The 13,685-nt window shown below is 36.4% G+C and overlaps 1 protein-coding gene across 1 annotated transcript in view; it reads left to right on the top strand.

Annotated features, from left to right (window-relative positions):
* LOC138701560 (uncharacterized) overlaps positions 1-13,685 on the top strand; it is a 47,791-nt gene that overhangs the window by 16,049 nt on the left and 18,057 nt on the right. Inside the window, exons 5-6 of the mRNA XM_069828579.1 lie at positions 5,460-5,701; positions 11,500-11,641. Coding sequence (XP_069684680.1) covers positions 5,460-5,701; positions 11,500-11,641 — 384 coding nt within the window. The remainder of the gene's footprint in view (positions 1-5,459; positions 5,702-11,499; positions 11,642-13,685) is intronic.

Genomic DNA, 13,685 nt, shown 5'->3' with positions numbered 1-13,685 from the left:
TTAATGCCAAAATTATAGACGTATAGGTTTCTTTTGTAGTAAGCATCACTGACTGTCACTATTGAGAATGGAAGGGTCTTCTGTATATCCATGGATATCACGTACATTTCAGGATTAGGATTGGAAGAATCACTCTTCATACATTCACGGGCTCTCTCAGCTTTCCTTAAATGTAGTTCATTGGTTCTTGATGGGTTGTCTCCAATGTTGCTTTTTCTTCCACTGTGAGATTTGTTCCATTTTCTTGATTTTGTAAGAGTCACAATCTTTACAAGTATACTTTCTCAGTTTTGGAAGTGTAAGTTGAATTGTGTATTAAAAATGTGACGATAATATCTTTCTTTCACGAACTCCCTATTGCCATTAAGGCATGCTTCTTTGTACAAATCATACATCTTTCGAATGTTAAGAAGAAGACTCAAGTACTTCCTGTTTACATTATCATTTCGGGTGTAGTGCGATTCACTAACAGGAAAACTGTTTATATGCTGTTCAATGAAAGCTATTTTATCTGGGTCTATCTTATGTGGATTAGACTTGTGCTCTTTCAAGTCCTCACCAGGAGGTTTGCCTTCTCTATAGTTTTTCAAAGCTCGCGACAATCTCCTATTACTCACTGAAAATGTGTGAAGAAAATATTTTTTGCACGTTTCAACATTCCTAGAGCCAATATCCAGAAAAAATTTGTTGACAATAGTATTAGGCGGACAACTACCATCACGAGCACGATGCCTTGCAACAGATGCAGCGTGAATGATCCCACACAGATAAGCATTTTGTTTACCAAAGTCTCCCATTTTCCAAAATATTTTGAGCAATTGTTTTTGTTCATCTTCTGTAAGCTTCTGAAAACACCCTTTACAGCACGTGCAGTCTACATTACGAAATATCTTAGGTTGTATGGTTCTACCTGAACAATCCTTGTATGATTCACCAGCGTTTTGCAAACTTTTTGCGATCTAACGTTGATCTCCTTTATCATTTCTAATTTTCTTAGACCATGGAACTGCAACAGTCCCATCCATATGTGTACAGTTTTGAACACACAGGTCACGTTTATTTCACAGTTTGGAACATGACCTAACATTATGAATGTTTCACATACGAACTACGTTATTTACAATCGTGAGCAACTTGCACTTAATATGAATGATTCATACACAGGCTACGTTATTTTATTCTTTAACAACACTTACATAAGGATGTTTGGAACACAACAGAGTAAACAATGTTCACAGGCAGCGACAGCACAGAATCTGTGTGCTGATAACACTGGCAGCAGCACTTGGACATACACCACTTGACTGCCAAGGCATTCAGCAGTTTCGTTCAGTGTAATAACATTCTGTGCAATTTGTGAACGAACTATTGAACTTGAACGTATACTACTTGTAGGATACAAAGAACTGGATGTCTAGCAACTATAAGTGGTGTTAGTCCATTTTTCAATTTTTGTGACTTACACCACTTGGCAGTCGGTTAAGGCGCTTGTCTGCCGGTCTGAAGTTGCGCTCGGGCGCGGGTTCGATCCCCACTTGGGCTGATTACCTGGTTGGGTTTTTTCCGAGGTTTTCCCCAACTGTAAGGTGAATTCCAGGTAATCTATGGCGAATCCTCGGCCTCATCTCGCCAAATATCATCTCGCTATCACCAATCTCATCGACGCTAAATAACCTCGTAGTTGATACAGCGTCGTTAAATAACCAACGGAAAAAAAAACACTTGGCAGCCAACCCGCCCATATAAATTAATAATAGAGGCTTCAGTTCCTCTCATCACCTGCGAATTCTACAAGAGAGTCAAACCTAAGGGGCTGGCACTTCTCTGTCTTGTGGATAATGTTTTTGTCATCTCACGTCATTACAGTCTGACAAGTGAGCTGCGTTACTAGTAGATTATTTATGTACGAAATAGAATCTTGCTAGAATTTCAGATCATATGCTTAAAATGTTGTCCATTACGTTCAACACATATGTTGCAGTGATGTATGAAGGTCTGGAAAACACTGCACATGAGGTCGGGGAAGCTCAGTGACCTAATTGTCACACAGCAATCTCGCAGCTCGATAAGAATGTTGGTAACTTAAGTTTAAAATAGCGACACTTAGCTGTCTTAACTCTATTGAGAAATAAGTATTTTTGATGATGGTTAGATACAAAGTACAGCAATGCATTTTCCTCATTGAAACCTACCTAGAAAAAGAAGTAATATGGATGTAGATTCATTTTCCGGGCTGAGAGGCCGTGGTCTATTAGTTGGTTTTATACCAGACGTTTCGTCTGCAACTGCGGCAGACATCTTTAGTGGAGTGGTATCCGAGGTCGCAAGACTCTTCTCGGCGTACCTGAGGCAACTGATCCTGTGTCTGGTTGTGCAGGCGTATTTATAGTGCGGCTCGCGGGCCGAGGCCTGTTGTCGCTGCGGTCCGCGCCGCTTTGTTCGCTGCTCCTGGTCCTAAACAGAACAGATAAGAAGCCACTACAACAAAAGGACGGAACCCAGAACGGGAGCAGCGAACAAAGCGGCGCGGACCGCAGCGACAACAGGCCTCGGCCCGCGAGCCGGACTATAAATACGCCCGCACAACCAGACACAGGATCAGTTGCCTCAGGTACGCCGAGAAGAGTCTTGCGACCTCGGATACCACTCCACTGAAGATGTCTGGCGCAGTTGCAGACGAAACGTCTGGTATAAAACCAACTAATAGACCACGGCCTCTCAGCCCGGAAAATGAATCTACATCTATAGACTCCGGCCGTGAAAGCCTACACTGCAAGAGAAGTAATATGAGTTATGATGACGCAAGTTTTGGCAGAACTTTCCAGACACTATACAGTTATGAAAACATTGTGGTGTTAAAGTATTTAATAAGTGGCAGAAACAGATTTCATTCTCGATAAGAAGAAACATTGTACATAGCTTATACATAATATTAGTGAGAATGAGCCCCAATGTGTGTCTCAGAACTTCATATACGCTGCATCATGTGTATGGATGTATGAACGTAATCAACTTCTCTGCATTTCAGGTAAGGTTTTCTCCATTTCCTTAAGTAATTCACTAGTTATGCTAAAGATCGCTTGCCAGAATATAGTGCCATGAGACTGCGGGAATGTTATTCATGGTGATTTGCTTGCCAGGATGTACTGTCGAGAGATAGCAATAGTGCTAATTCTTCAGATTTAACTCGCCCTGTAATGAGCAAAGCAGCTTTAAGGCACTTTTGTATCAGATGGAAGATTCCTTTCCCTTATTTCACTTTCGCCATATCATTTCCAGAATAGACTTTCTTGTTTAAAATATTTATTAAATCAAAATTAAAGTAACAATTCAAATAGTGCATTTTCAAAAGGATCACTATCAGAGCCGAAATTTTAATCTAAAATACTGGCTTAAAATCACCTTAAAGTGGTTGTTAGAAATTACTTAAAATATATAATGAAAGTAGGTCGACTTTAAAATGTATTCATTCAGCATATTTTTCTGTAGATGTCACTTTTTGTATCTTTGGTAGCATTTCATGAATTTAGTAGAGCTTTGAACACATTGAACTTCCAGCACTGTTCTGCAGATTGCAGAAAACAAAAATAGGATTTTCTCGAAAACCCTGCGCACTTTTTTTTCTCGAAATATACAAGTTAAAAATACGGGTGCACAGCTTATTCGAAATGAGATTGGCAACACTGCCCAATTTTCCTCTTGTGGAACTCTAAGATAGTAGCACATAATATTATCTTCCTGCATAGGCATTTCAGTTGTTATTATTAAATGGTATTGGATTAGCAGTATATGTGTCAGAGTCAAGTTCAAGTTTGGTAAGTGTATAGTTTGTGCGTCTTATGTTTTCAGTTCTGGAAATGAGTAACACTAATGGTATAAGATTGCAATCCTTTACTTGCAGCGAAAAACTTAAAATTTTCAGAGAAGCAGAGAAACATGGAAATTGTGACGCATACTATTAATGTTGCAGGATATCGTGTAAAGGGCTGATTAAGCAAGACAACTGACATATGTGCAGTGCACGCACATTAGGTTGGATTTGAAATGCATCCTGTTCTAGGATAAAATTTGGTCAGTCTTCGATATCACCCCACATCACACATGGGACTGATGTCTAATTTAAGTTTCTTTATGGGTTAGATAGATTAAATAAGGTGATCTAAGTGACATTAAGCCAAGATATGTGACGAGGTTAGTGGATTAGTTGAGGGGATTATTTAAGCGATATGAGGCTGAGGGAGTGTGTAGTGTGGAGAGATACTGAAATTTCACCTAAAATTTATTTATTTATTGTTAACTGAACTCTATTTGTGTTTAATTGTTTTTAATTCGTAGTGAATACATTTGTTGGTTTTTTTTCCTTTCAAAAATGAAGTGCATGGCTTATTCGAGGACTCGGGGTATTCGAGAAAATACAGTTTCTGTTGTAAGCATGCTAGCCTTATTTTAAACTCTGTAGTAGTAGCTTGTTAATATTTAAAGACACTTGTTATGTTTTCAAAATGTGAGCTTTTAGTACTGCTTAAGTACGTATTTGTATAAAATAATTGTTGTATTATTGCATAACACTGTAAGATAATAGAGTAGTATCACAGTCTAATATATACAGTCACGAAGCTCAATATGTAGTAGATATGGATCCATAGATAGTTGCTAACCACTAGGATCGCTAATATTGCCTCATTACAGACAATGCGAAATAGTACCGGCAGAGTCTATTGTTCCTAGCACCCTCACAACTCAAGCTTCGCGACTGTATATACTAGATTGTGGTAGTATGTTCTCCATTATGTCGTTATTTTAAAAAGAAAACAGCTAATAGCCCAAAATAACGAAAAAAATTATCCATTCATTCATAATTTTCTGCCCAAAAACAGGTCATTCACTGCAAACCCAGCATTCTCCAATCTTCTTTCTTTTCTGTTTTCTTTTTTTACATCCACGTGCAATCCATATATCTTATTATTGTCTATCATGTGATGTTTTCATCTGCCACGAACTTTTTTACAGTTCAGCATTCCTTCCAGTGCATCTTTCAATAGGTAGTTTCTGTTTAGCCATTGACTCAGCCAATTTCTTTTTTTCTTCCTGATCAGTCTCAGCATTATTCTTTCTTCACCCACTCTTTTCAACACAGCTTCATTTCCTATTTTGTCTGTCCATTTCACATGCTCCATTCTTCTCCATATCCACATTTCAAATGCTTCCAGCCAATACCTATTAAACATTTTTAATCAGGGAATCATGGTGAGGTATGTAAGTAAGTTACCTTTGTGTGTAAAATTCTAAATAGAATATGATACAGTCTTACTGTTTTGTCTTTATTATCGTGATCAAGATTTATAAATACATTTCTCATTGTCTGTAAAGTGTCAGATAAAAAGACGACTTGTCACTAAAGTCTACTTCAGTTCTTATATAAAGAAGGACTTTGTTTAAAAATTATTGTCTTCTTTCAGAATTTGATTCTTGAGTGTGAAGAACAGTTAGAGAAGTTTCACCAATTGTATAGGTCAGAGGATATGGACAAGCAAATATTGTACAGCAAACGGGAATCTGTAGAGTCATTCGTTCGTCATAAGTTGCTCAATCTTCATTCTACTGATATCTGGCATGCAATGCTGACCCGCATGGATAAGCTGAATGCAGATACACGAGTTGTGGCCCTGAAATGTATAAAATGGAAGCCTGAAAACTTACAGTAAGTCAAACTTTAATACTAAAATCACCATAAATTTAAAGGAGTGTTAGCATTGTTAGCAAGTGAAAGATTAGCTTTCAGAACGTAAGAAAAATTAATCATTGGACTCCCATTGTCAGTCTGGGACGTCAATTTGCCACATTAGGAAGTTCGCAAGAATTTTCATTTTCAGTGAATATTCGAAGCTAAAATTAGCGTAGGCTATTATTTGTGTTGTGTGATGTGTTTTAATAAAGAAAATTCACACAGTTTTTATGTTTATTTAATTATTTCGGGCTGTCATTGTTGCTGCATTAGAAAGTTCGTACAAACTTTCTTTTCAGTAAATATTGGAACTTAAAATTAGTGTATTATTTGTATTGTGTGATGTGTTTTAATAAAGAAAATCCGCATAGCTTTTATGTTTATTTAATTATGCTTGGGCCGTCAGTGTTGCCACATTAGGAAGTTCGTACAAACTTTAATTGTCAGTGAATATTCGAACCTAAAATTAGTGTAGTATTTGTGTTTTGTGATGTGTTTTATTTAATAAGGAATATCCACACAGTTTTTATGTTTATTCAGTTATGTGCAAGGTAATAGAGAAATAAGCTTCACATGGCTGCAGTTTCATGAAATAATATTTTTTCTACAGTATATACCGGTATTTATTCAATTATTCAGCAAAATTTCGTATCCGGAACTAGTCTGGTCCCTTTCGTGTTGGATAGGAGGGATTCTACTGTAGTATACTGTACTTCAGATTCTTAGGTTCGGAATTAGTTTAGGATCAAGACTTAAAAAAGTAATCCATTATTTAGAATATTTGAAATTCTAATTGTCTTTTAAGTTTATATTTACCATAATAGACTAATGGTTTATTCTACTGATCTACTATAGCTTCACAAAATTCAGATGGGCCAAAATAATGTGTGGTGGGCAGATGCAGTGTGAAAAATGGTAAGAAAAGAGTATAATAGCATTGTACTTGTGTTGTTTACAAAGACATAAGGAGGGAATGAAGTTATTATAAGACGTGTTATATTAGAAGATGACACTACACTAGTCAAACAAATTTGAACTATTTGTCTATAAAATGAACAAAATCAGGCCACTTTCACTAAATCGACTCTCCTGAACATGAAACTGATAGTAAAAATGTCGTGAGATGTAACGTTTTTGTGTTACAGATGTGCAGAAGATTTCACCCAAAAAACACAAAATTCTGTTTAATTTTACATGTAATACTGATATTGTCCACACCTGTGGAGTAATGGTTAGCATGTCTGGCCATGAAACCAGATGGTCGAATCCCGGTCAGGGAAAGTTACCTGGTTGAGGTTTCTTCCGGGGTTTTCCCTCAACCCAATATGAGCAAATGCTGGGTAATTATCGGTGCTGGACTCCGGACTCATTTCACCAGCATTATCGCATCTCATGAGACTCTAAATAACCTAAGATGTTGATAAAGTATTGTAAAATAACCTACTAAAAACAAAAATACTGATATTAGCATTAATGTAATTGTTTTACTAAGCAATATAATTATAATAATATATAAATTTTACAGTAAAAATAACAGCTCTAAATTTATGCTGATATTAAAAGAGTGGCCATAAATTCCCACTTTATGTAGTTTTAATAACTTATTAAACCGTAATTTAATTCTATCAATTATTTTAAATTATGACTAAAAGGAAGAGTATCTTCTATGGAAACGCCCTTATAAGCCTGTTTGTCAGGAAACTGAAGTATGCATCATATAACATTTTTCATCTTGTATAAATTGGAACATTTACAGTCAATGAATTAAATACTATTTTTTCCTCTTGTGGACCTTGTCACTTTCTCTAACTAGAAACCAGCAGTAGTCGCCCATCATGTCGGGATTCCATTTTCCTTCATACCTCTGCTCCATTTTTTTAATATCCTGATGTAATCTCTCCCCTTGCTCGTCACTCATAGCTCCCAAGTTTTGGGAACAAAAATCGAGATGAGAGTGGATGAAATATACTTTTTAGCGACATTCAACAGTCTAGTTGTTGATATCTAACAGTTCTTGCACTATTTGTTGATAATTTTAAGCTTTATTATTGTGAAGAAAATCATTACCCACTGTACAAAAGGTCGTCCAAGCTGCTAGTTCCTTAGCACCTAATTTTTTCTCATTTATCTAACAGAAGTTTTCTAATTTGAGGGCCGATAAATATTCCCTCTTTCACTTTCGCATCACTTAGCTTTGGAAATTGCCTTCTGAGATAAGTAAAACCCTCTCCACTTTTATCCATACCCTTAATGAAGTTCTTCATAAGATCTAATTTTATGTGCAGAGAAGGAAGGCGCACTTTGTTTGGATTTACCAATAGGACATACTTAACATTATGTTTTCCTGGAATGTAAGTCTCTATGGGTGATTAGTCTTTCACTGTAGCTCTACTGTTCTATAAGCAAAGAAAACAGCAATAGGCCTACTTTGTGTATCCTCCCTGCAGGGTTAATAATATGGCGACAACTTTTATGTTTCCGCAAATTTGCTAGAAGTATTTATTGTACAGAATAGCATCCAATAACAGAGACAGATTTTCACATGTTTCTTTCATTTTTACAGAATGTGCCACTGGTATTGATTGTGTACTATTTTCATTGTGCAACAACACTGCTTTCAAATTTTTTTTTTTAGAAAAGTCAGTAAAGAGTCTCCATTTCTCAGGGATATGATGAAAACCTAGGGAATCTATTAAACCATCTATGCAGGCACAAAAAAGAATTTTGCATAACAAAATATTCTGAAAATTTTTCGTGTCTCTTTCTGAACAGTGAAATTCTAGTGCCTGGTGCTAGTAGGTTCCATTCTTGCAGCCTAGATTCGAGTAACTGAGCTTGCTGTTTACAGAGATTGAGTTCTATGACTAAGTCATAAGTCTGGACTGATTAATTAAGATTAGACTGACCACATTTTTCATGGTCCAGCAGGGGACATTGGCAATTTAAAAAAAAAAAAAAGACCACAAACGCTTACTAGTCGCTCTCCATTGAAATGTTGCAGAAAATACATGTAACAGTAGATACAATTATAGAACTTTGCACACTTAATTTGTAGGAGTATCTTAATTTTTTTAATTAAATGCATAAACACATGTAACTCCTATACAAAATCTTAGCCACTAAGAATTCAATTTCAACACTGAGACATGCATGGAAGTCTTTCACATAATATTGTACACACTGAACTCTAATACACATTTTACAAATACTTGTCTGAAGAATGTATCTTTTTAAGGATATGTTCATTCCCATACAGCTTCACACTAAGTTCTTCATATGAGAAATGACAATTTGTTTTCACTTGTAACAAAGCTTTAACTGTTTCAACTTTCATTCTTGACTTTTGATCAGTCAAGATTGAATTCATTGTGGAGAAAAGTCTTTCAACTGATGAATTACTGTCTGGAAGACACGTGATTAATGATACTATTTTGAGAATATTTTCAATTATAATAGAATTTTTTTGGAATTTTGAAAAAGAACATACCACTTTTCACCTGTTGGTTTGTCACAAAATTTATCGTTTTTTTGAACTAGTTAAAAATGGATACTGCAGCAGTTCTAATGCTTCCGTGCAACGCAAATGCTAAGATGACCAAAGACAAAGATGCTATGTTCTTCTCAAAGAGTGCAGAATATCTCGTACTGTGCTCACTGGTTCTTCTGTCCGATATTGAGAACTGTTCAAAAATATGCATGAATCGCAGCAGTTACAGTAAAATGTTATTGAAACAGAATCAAAGCTTCTGGGGACAAAATGGGGACATTTGCTCCCAGGGGACAGCAACTCAAAACCAGGGATTGTCCCCAGAAATTGGGGACGTCTGGTCAGCTGAATTAAGATAGGTTTTTTCTTAGGTTTGGAGACTATTTCGGATCAAAGGATGTAGGCTACCTGGTTCAAGTGGTTCATCCACTTGTTCTTTTTGTGGAGAGAATTCTTCTAATTTTGAAGAAGGACTAGGGATGGGGAGCTCAGGCCCTTGTGGTAAGCCTACACATTTAGTAGCAGATAAAACATTAGGATATGGAACATTAGATTTTGTTCTTTTTGATTGATCCCAATTTTTGTTAGACAGAAATAACAGTCTTCAGCATGGCTGTTGGTTCATGCCAGACTATCGGTACCACACAAGCCATAGTTCTAGTTTTGTCACCATTCATTCACTGAATAAGAGTAGAATAACACGTTACCTAGCATATATAAGGTGCCCACGGTTTGCCTTCACCTGCTTGGCATTCGAAATACTTATAATAAACTTATACTTTTTCTGTTAATGATCGACACTGAATTTTCACTGTAAACTGCCCACATATACAAGTATAACAGAAACTGTTGAAATTCACATGTGCGGCAGGATTCTCCATTACAAGAAAAAAGAACTCCACACTTACTTCGAACCATTCATCACAGGCAAAATCAAATCTAAACTGAAACTAAAATATCAATTCTTTCTGAAATGCAACTCTCTCAGTAATTTCCTGTCAGTCTGTTACTTAGATTCATAAAGCAGTAAAAGAGACAAACATCCCACCTTTTAACAAACTCACAAATATGGCGTAAAGCTGAGTCAGAGCTCTCCTTCTAAGTCTTCAAGAATGAAAAGTAAGTAAAACTGTGTGCAAAAATATTTCAGTAGACTCTTTAAGAACTCCAATATGTAGCAACCCACATTTTTTCGCCAATTTCCCCTCTATTTAACACAATTTCATACATCTTGATTACACAACTTTTAACACTATATCACTTCGGAATATGTATTATATGACTTTCTCGTGTTAAATTCTATCGTACCTGGTTTACATGTTTCGACCTATTATTGGTCTTCTTCAGAACTCACAACTCTGAAGAAGACCAATAATAGGTCGAAACATGTAAACCAGGTACGATAGAATTTAACACGAGAAAGTCATATAATACATATTCTGAAACAATGTCATAATTTAAAAAAATGAAGGGTCATCAAATATTTTCACACTCATATTCGCTAATAGCACATGGGAATTGACTTAAAATGCCCATTTTTATCCATGTTACGAAAACTTTGTCGATCAGTGTAATTAGGGGTTTGTGTTTGCAAAGAAGTAATATAGGAATAAATAGAAGGGTTTTATTACTGGATTAAAATGTTGAAAGAATGAAGGTTAGATTGTTAAGGAGTGCCTTCTAGCTGTACATGATACTTTATTTTCTAAATTTTCTAATTAAAAACATATAACAGTTGAAATAAAACAACAACTCAACCTGCTCATATTTATATTATTTTGCAGAATAATAGCAGAGTTCACCCTTCAATTTCAAAATTGCAAGTAATATATAAGTGTTAGTTCTGCTATTTTAATAATAATAATAGACCAAATAATTTAATAATTAAAAATCCCCGCATTGTATTAAGCTTCAGTACTGGGAAATGCATTGTGGCTCTCGACAAATTACTATTCCCCACTTTTGGCTCTCCTCTAATTTCTAGTGAGTACTATACCACAGTTGTAGCACATTCACAATTGTAAGTGTTGGCACTATAATGTAATACAGTGGTCGTCAGCACTCGCTGAAATAGGTAAAGGGTAAGCGGAGGGACGTGTTGTGCCCCGTCGTGCTGCAGGAAGAGGTAGAGAGCATATTCGCCAACAGCTAGCCTATGAATGCACCATAGTACAGTGTCTTCTCAGCGGGTAAGAGACACTAGCCCCAGGGTGCTCTGTGCTGATGACCGCTGATTTAATACATTACTGTAGTAGTTTTGTTAACATACTTTTTTTTTCCCCTCCAGGTTTTTGAAGAATCACCTTTCTACAGAGATTCAGACATTTAGGTTACACTCACAACTTGGATTGTGCTTTTCTAATCATGGACTTCAACAAAAGAAGAAACATGATGACGTCATTCTCTCACAGGAAATAGAAAAACTGCAGGTACATATAGGATTCATCTGTTTTATTTCTTTAAAAAGTTAAATCAATTCATTTATTTTATTAATTCAGGTGTAGATTTAAAGTCGAGTTATTAATTTTTTTGTTTGATTCATTATGTTTAATTTTTCGTCACTGTGCCACACATACCAGTACTTGTGGAGTATTAGAGGAGGTGAGGGAAAACTGGAATTATCATAGCTTGAATAAGATGGATGGGCTTAATGATGAGGTGGGAATTAAAAATAAGTGTGTTAATTTAACATGATTTATTGGAAGAGTATGATCATTGGTTTCTGTGATAGAAGAAACAGAAGTGTTTGTGTGCAAGTGTGGATATGCTTAGAAGTTTGCCTTGATGATTTCATATGGTGGAGGACAGGAGAGCTATCAAAAGATGGATGAAAAGTGCAGGGGCACTTCTGCTATCTATCCTCAGTCGGAATTTAATAATTTTCAATGGCTACCACAAAAAGGGATGTTTCTACTATCGACTCTCAGTCAGAATATAATAATAATTCGCCATGACTGGCCAAACAGAAGAAGACAGAACTGATATAGACCTCAGTTGGAACTGAATAATTTGTAATGGCCGACCAAAGGATGGAGTAGAAGTCTGCTGTTAACCCCAAGTCAGAGTTTGACAACTTGCAATGGCTTACCACAGAAGGAGTAACATGAGAGTCGATGCAAGGATTCAGACAAACTAGGTTAGTCTAAGAAAGTGAGGAGGAGAGGCAGAGATGTATTTCTGAGGAATTGATATGCATAGTATGGGGTTTCGAACGAATACCTGAGAAGTTAGAAGTAGGGTTACTTAGGTTTGAAAGGATGTACGAACTGGTCTTCTCCTGGAAGTAAGAGTGACAACTGATCAGAAGCTTGGTCATATGCAGAGATGTTCTCCTTTGAGAGGCGAAACGCCATCCGACTTAAAAGACTAGGGAGAGGGGAATGATGGGGGAGGGAGGGTGGGGGAAGAGAGAGAGAGAGAGAGAGAATTATTCTAGAAAAAACTGGAAGTGTCGTTGAGGATGATTTCTTCCACGTGGGGAACTGATACAATGTCAATCAGGTTGCTGACAATAAGAATGAGAAAGAAAGATTGAGAGCCAACGAATGTACAAAAGTGTAAAGTTTAAAGCATACCAAGCATGATGCTTAGAGATGATTCACAACAGCTAAAGTGCTTTCAGAATAAGACGGCATATAAGGCGGAGCTAGTTCAGGGCGGTCTAGCTTGACTAGCCAGTAACAGTGAAGCGGTGTTGCCTAGTTCAATCGTCGCAAAGTCTCGCTGAAGCGTCGCGTATTAGTTTCTTTCTTGCACGCACAATATTTATGGCTAGTAATGAATTTTAAGCTGTGCCATTCGATAGAGCTCCGAATTCTGAATCCAACTGTACAAGAATGGCAATTATATGTCAACTGGCTCGTGTGTTATCGCTTTAAGACTAAACAGAGATATCAAACTTACAGCATACAATATATTTTGCTCTGAAGTCCCTTTCTGTAAACGAAGATAGATTCTGTTTATTTTCAAATTCAGACGTGGACTGTTTTCTCTTGTGTGATGTGTAACTTATCGTAACAATGTCTCTTGAAGGGATTGCAAATGGCTCTGGTATTTCATCTGTTATATGCAAAAGGATAGTTCTACACTCACAGGCGAGGAGTATTATATTTTCTGTATTATAATTTTTCTGAAGGACTAGCTTATGATGCAGTGCGTGTCAGTTTTTTAGAAACAAAGAATCTGACTGCAGAGGCGTGTGGTTTAGAAGTACATACGTTATCTCGTATTCTTGGACATGGCAAAGAGATAATTCAAATAGGTGGTATACTGTACCTGTATTTACCTCTCCTGGAAAATGGCGCAAAACTTGTTAATTATTTGACAATTTTTGGAATCGTGTATTACTTCATCGTACAATATTTTAAATAGACTATATTAGTAGTATGTGTTAGCAGTGACATTATAGAACATGGAAAGCAAGAAGAAAGCTGAGAATAACCACGGATACTATTTTCACTTTTCATTGGAATA

This window comes from Periplaneta americana, chromosome 6, assembly GCF_040183065.1.
Source record: "Periplaneta americana isolate PAMFEO1 chromosome 6, P.americana_PAMFEO1_priV1, whole genome shotgun sequence".
NCBI lineage: Eukaryota > Metazoa > Arthropoda > Insecta > Blattodea > Blattidae > Periplaneta > Periplaneta americana.
Note: the sequence above shows the minus strand (reverse complement) of the source record. Positions and strands in the feature narration are given on the sequence as shown.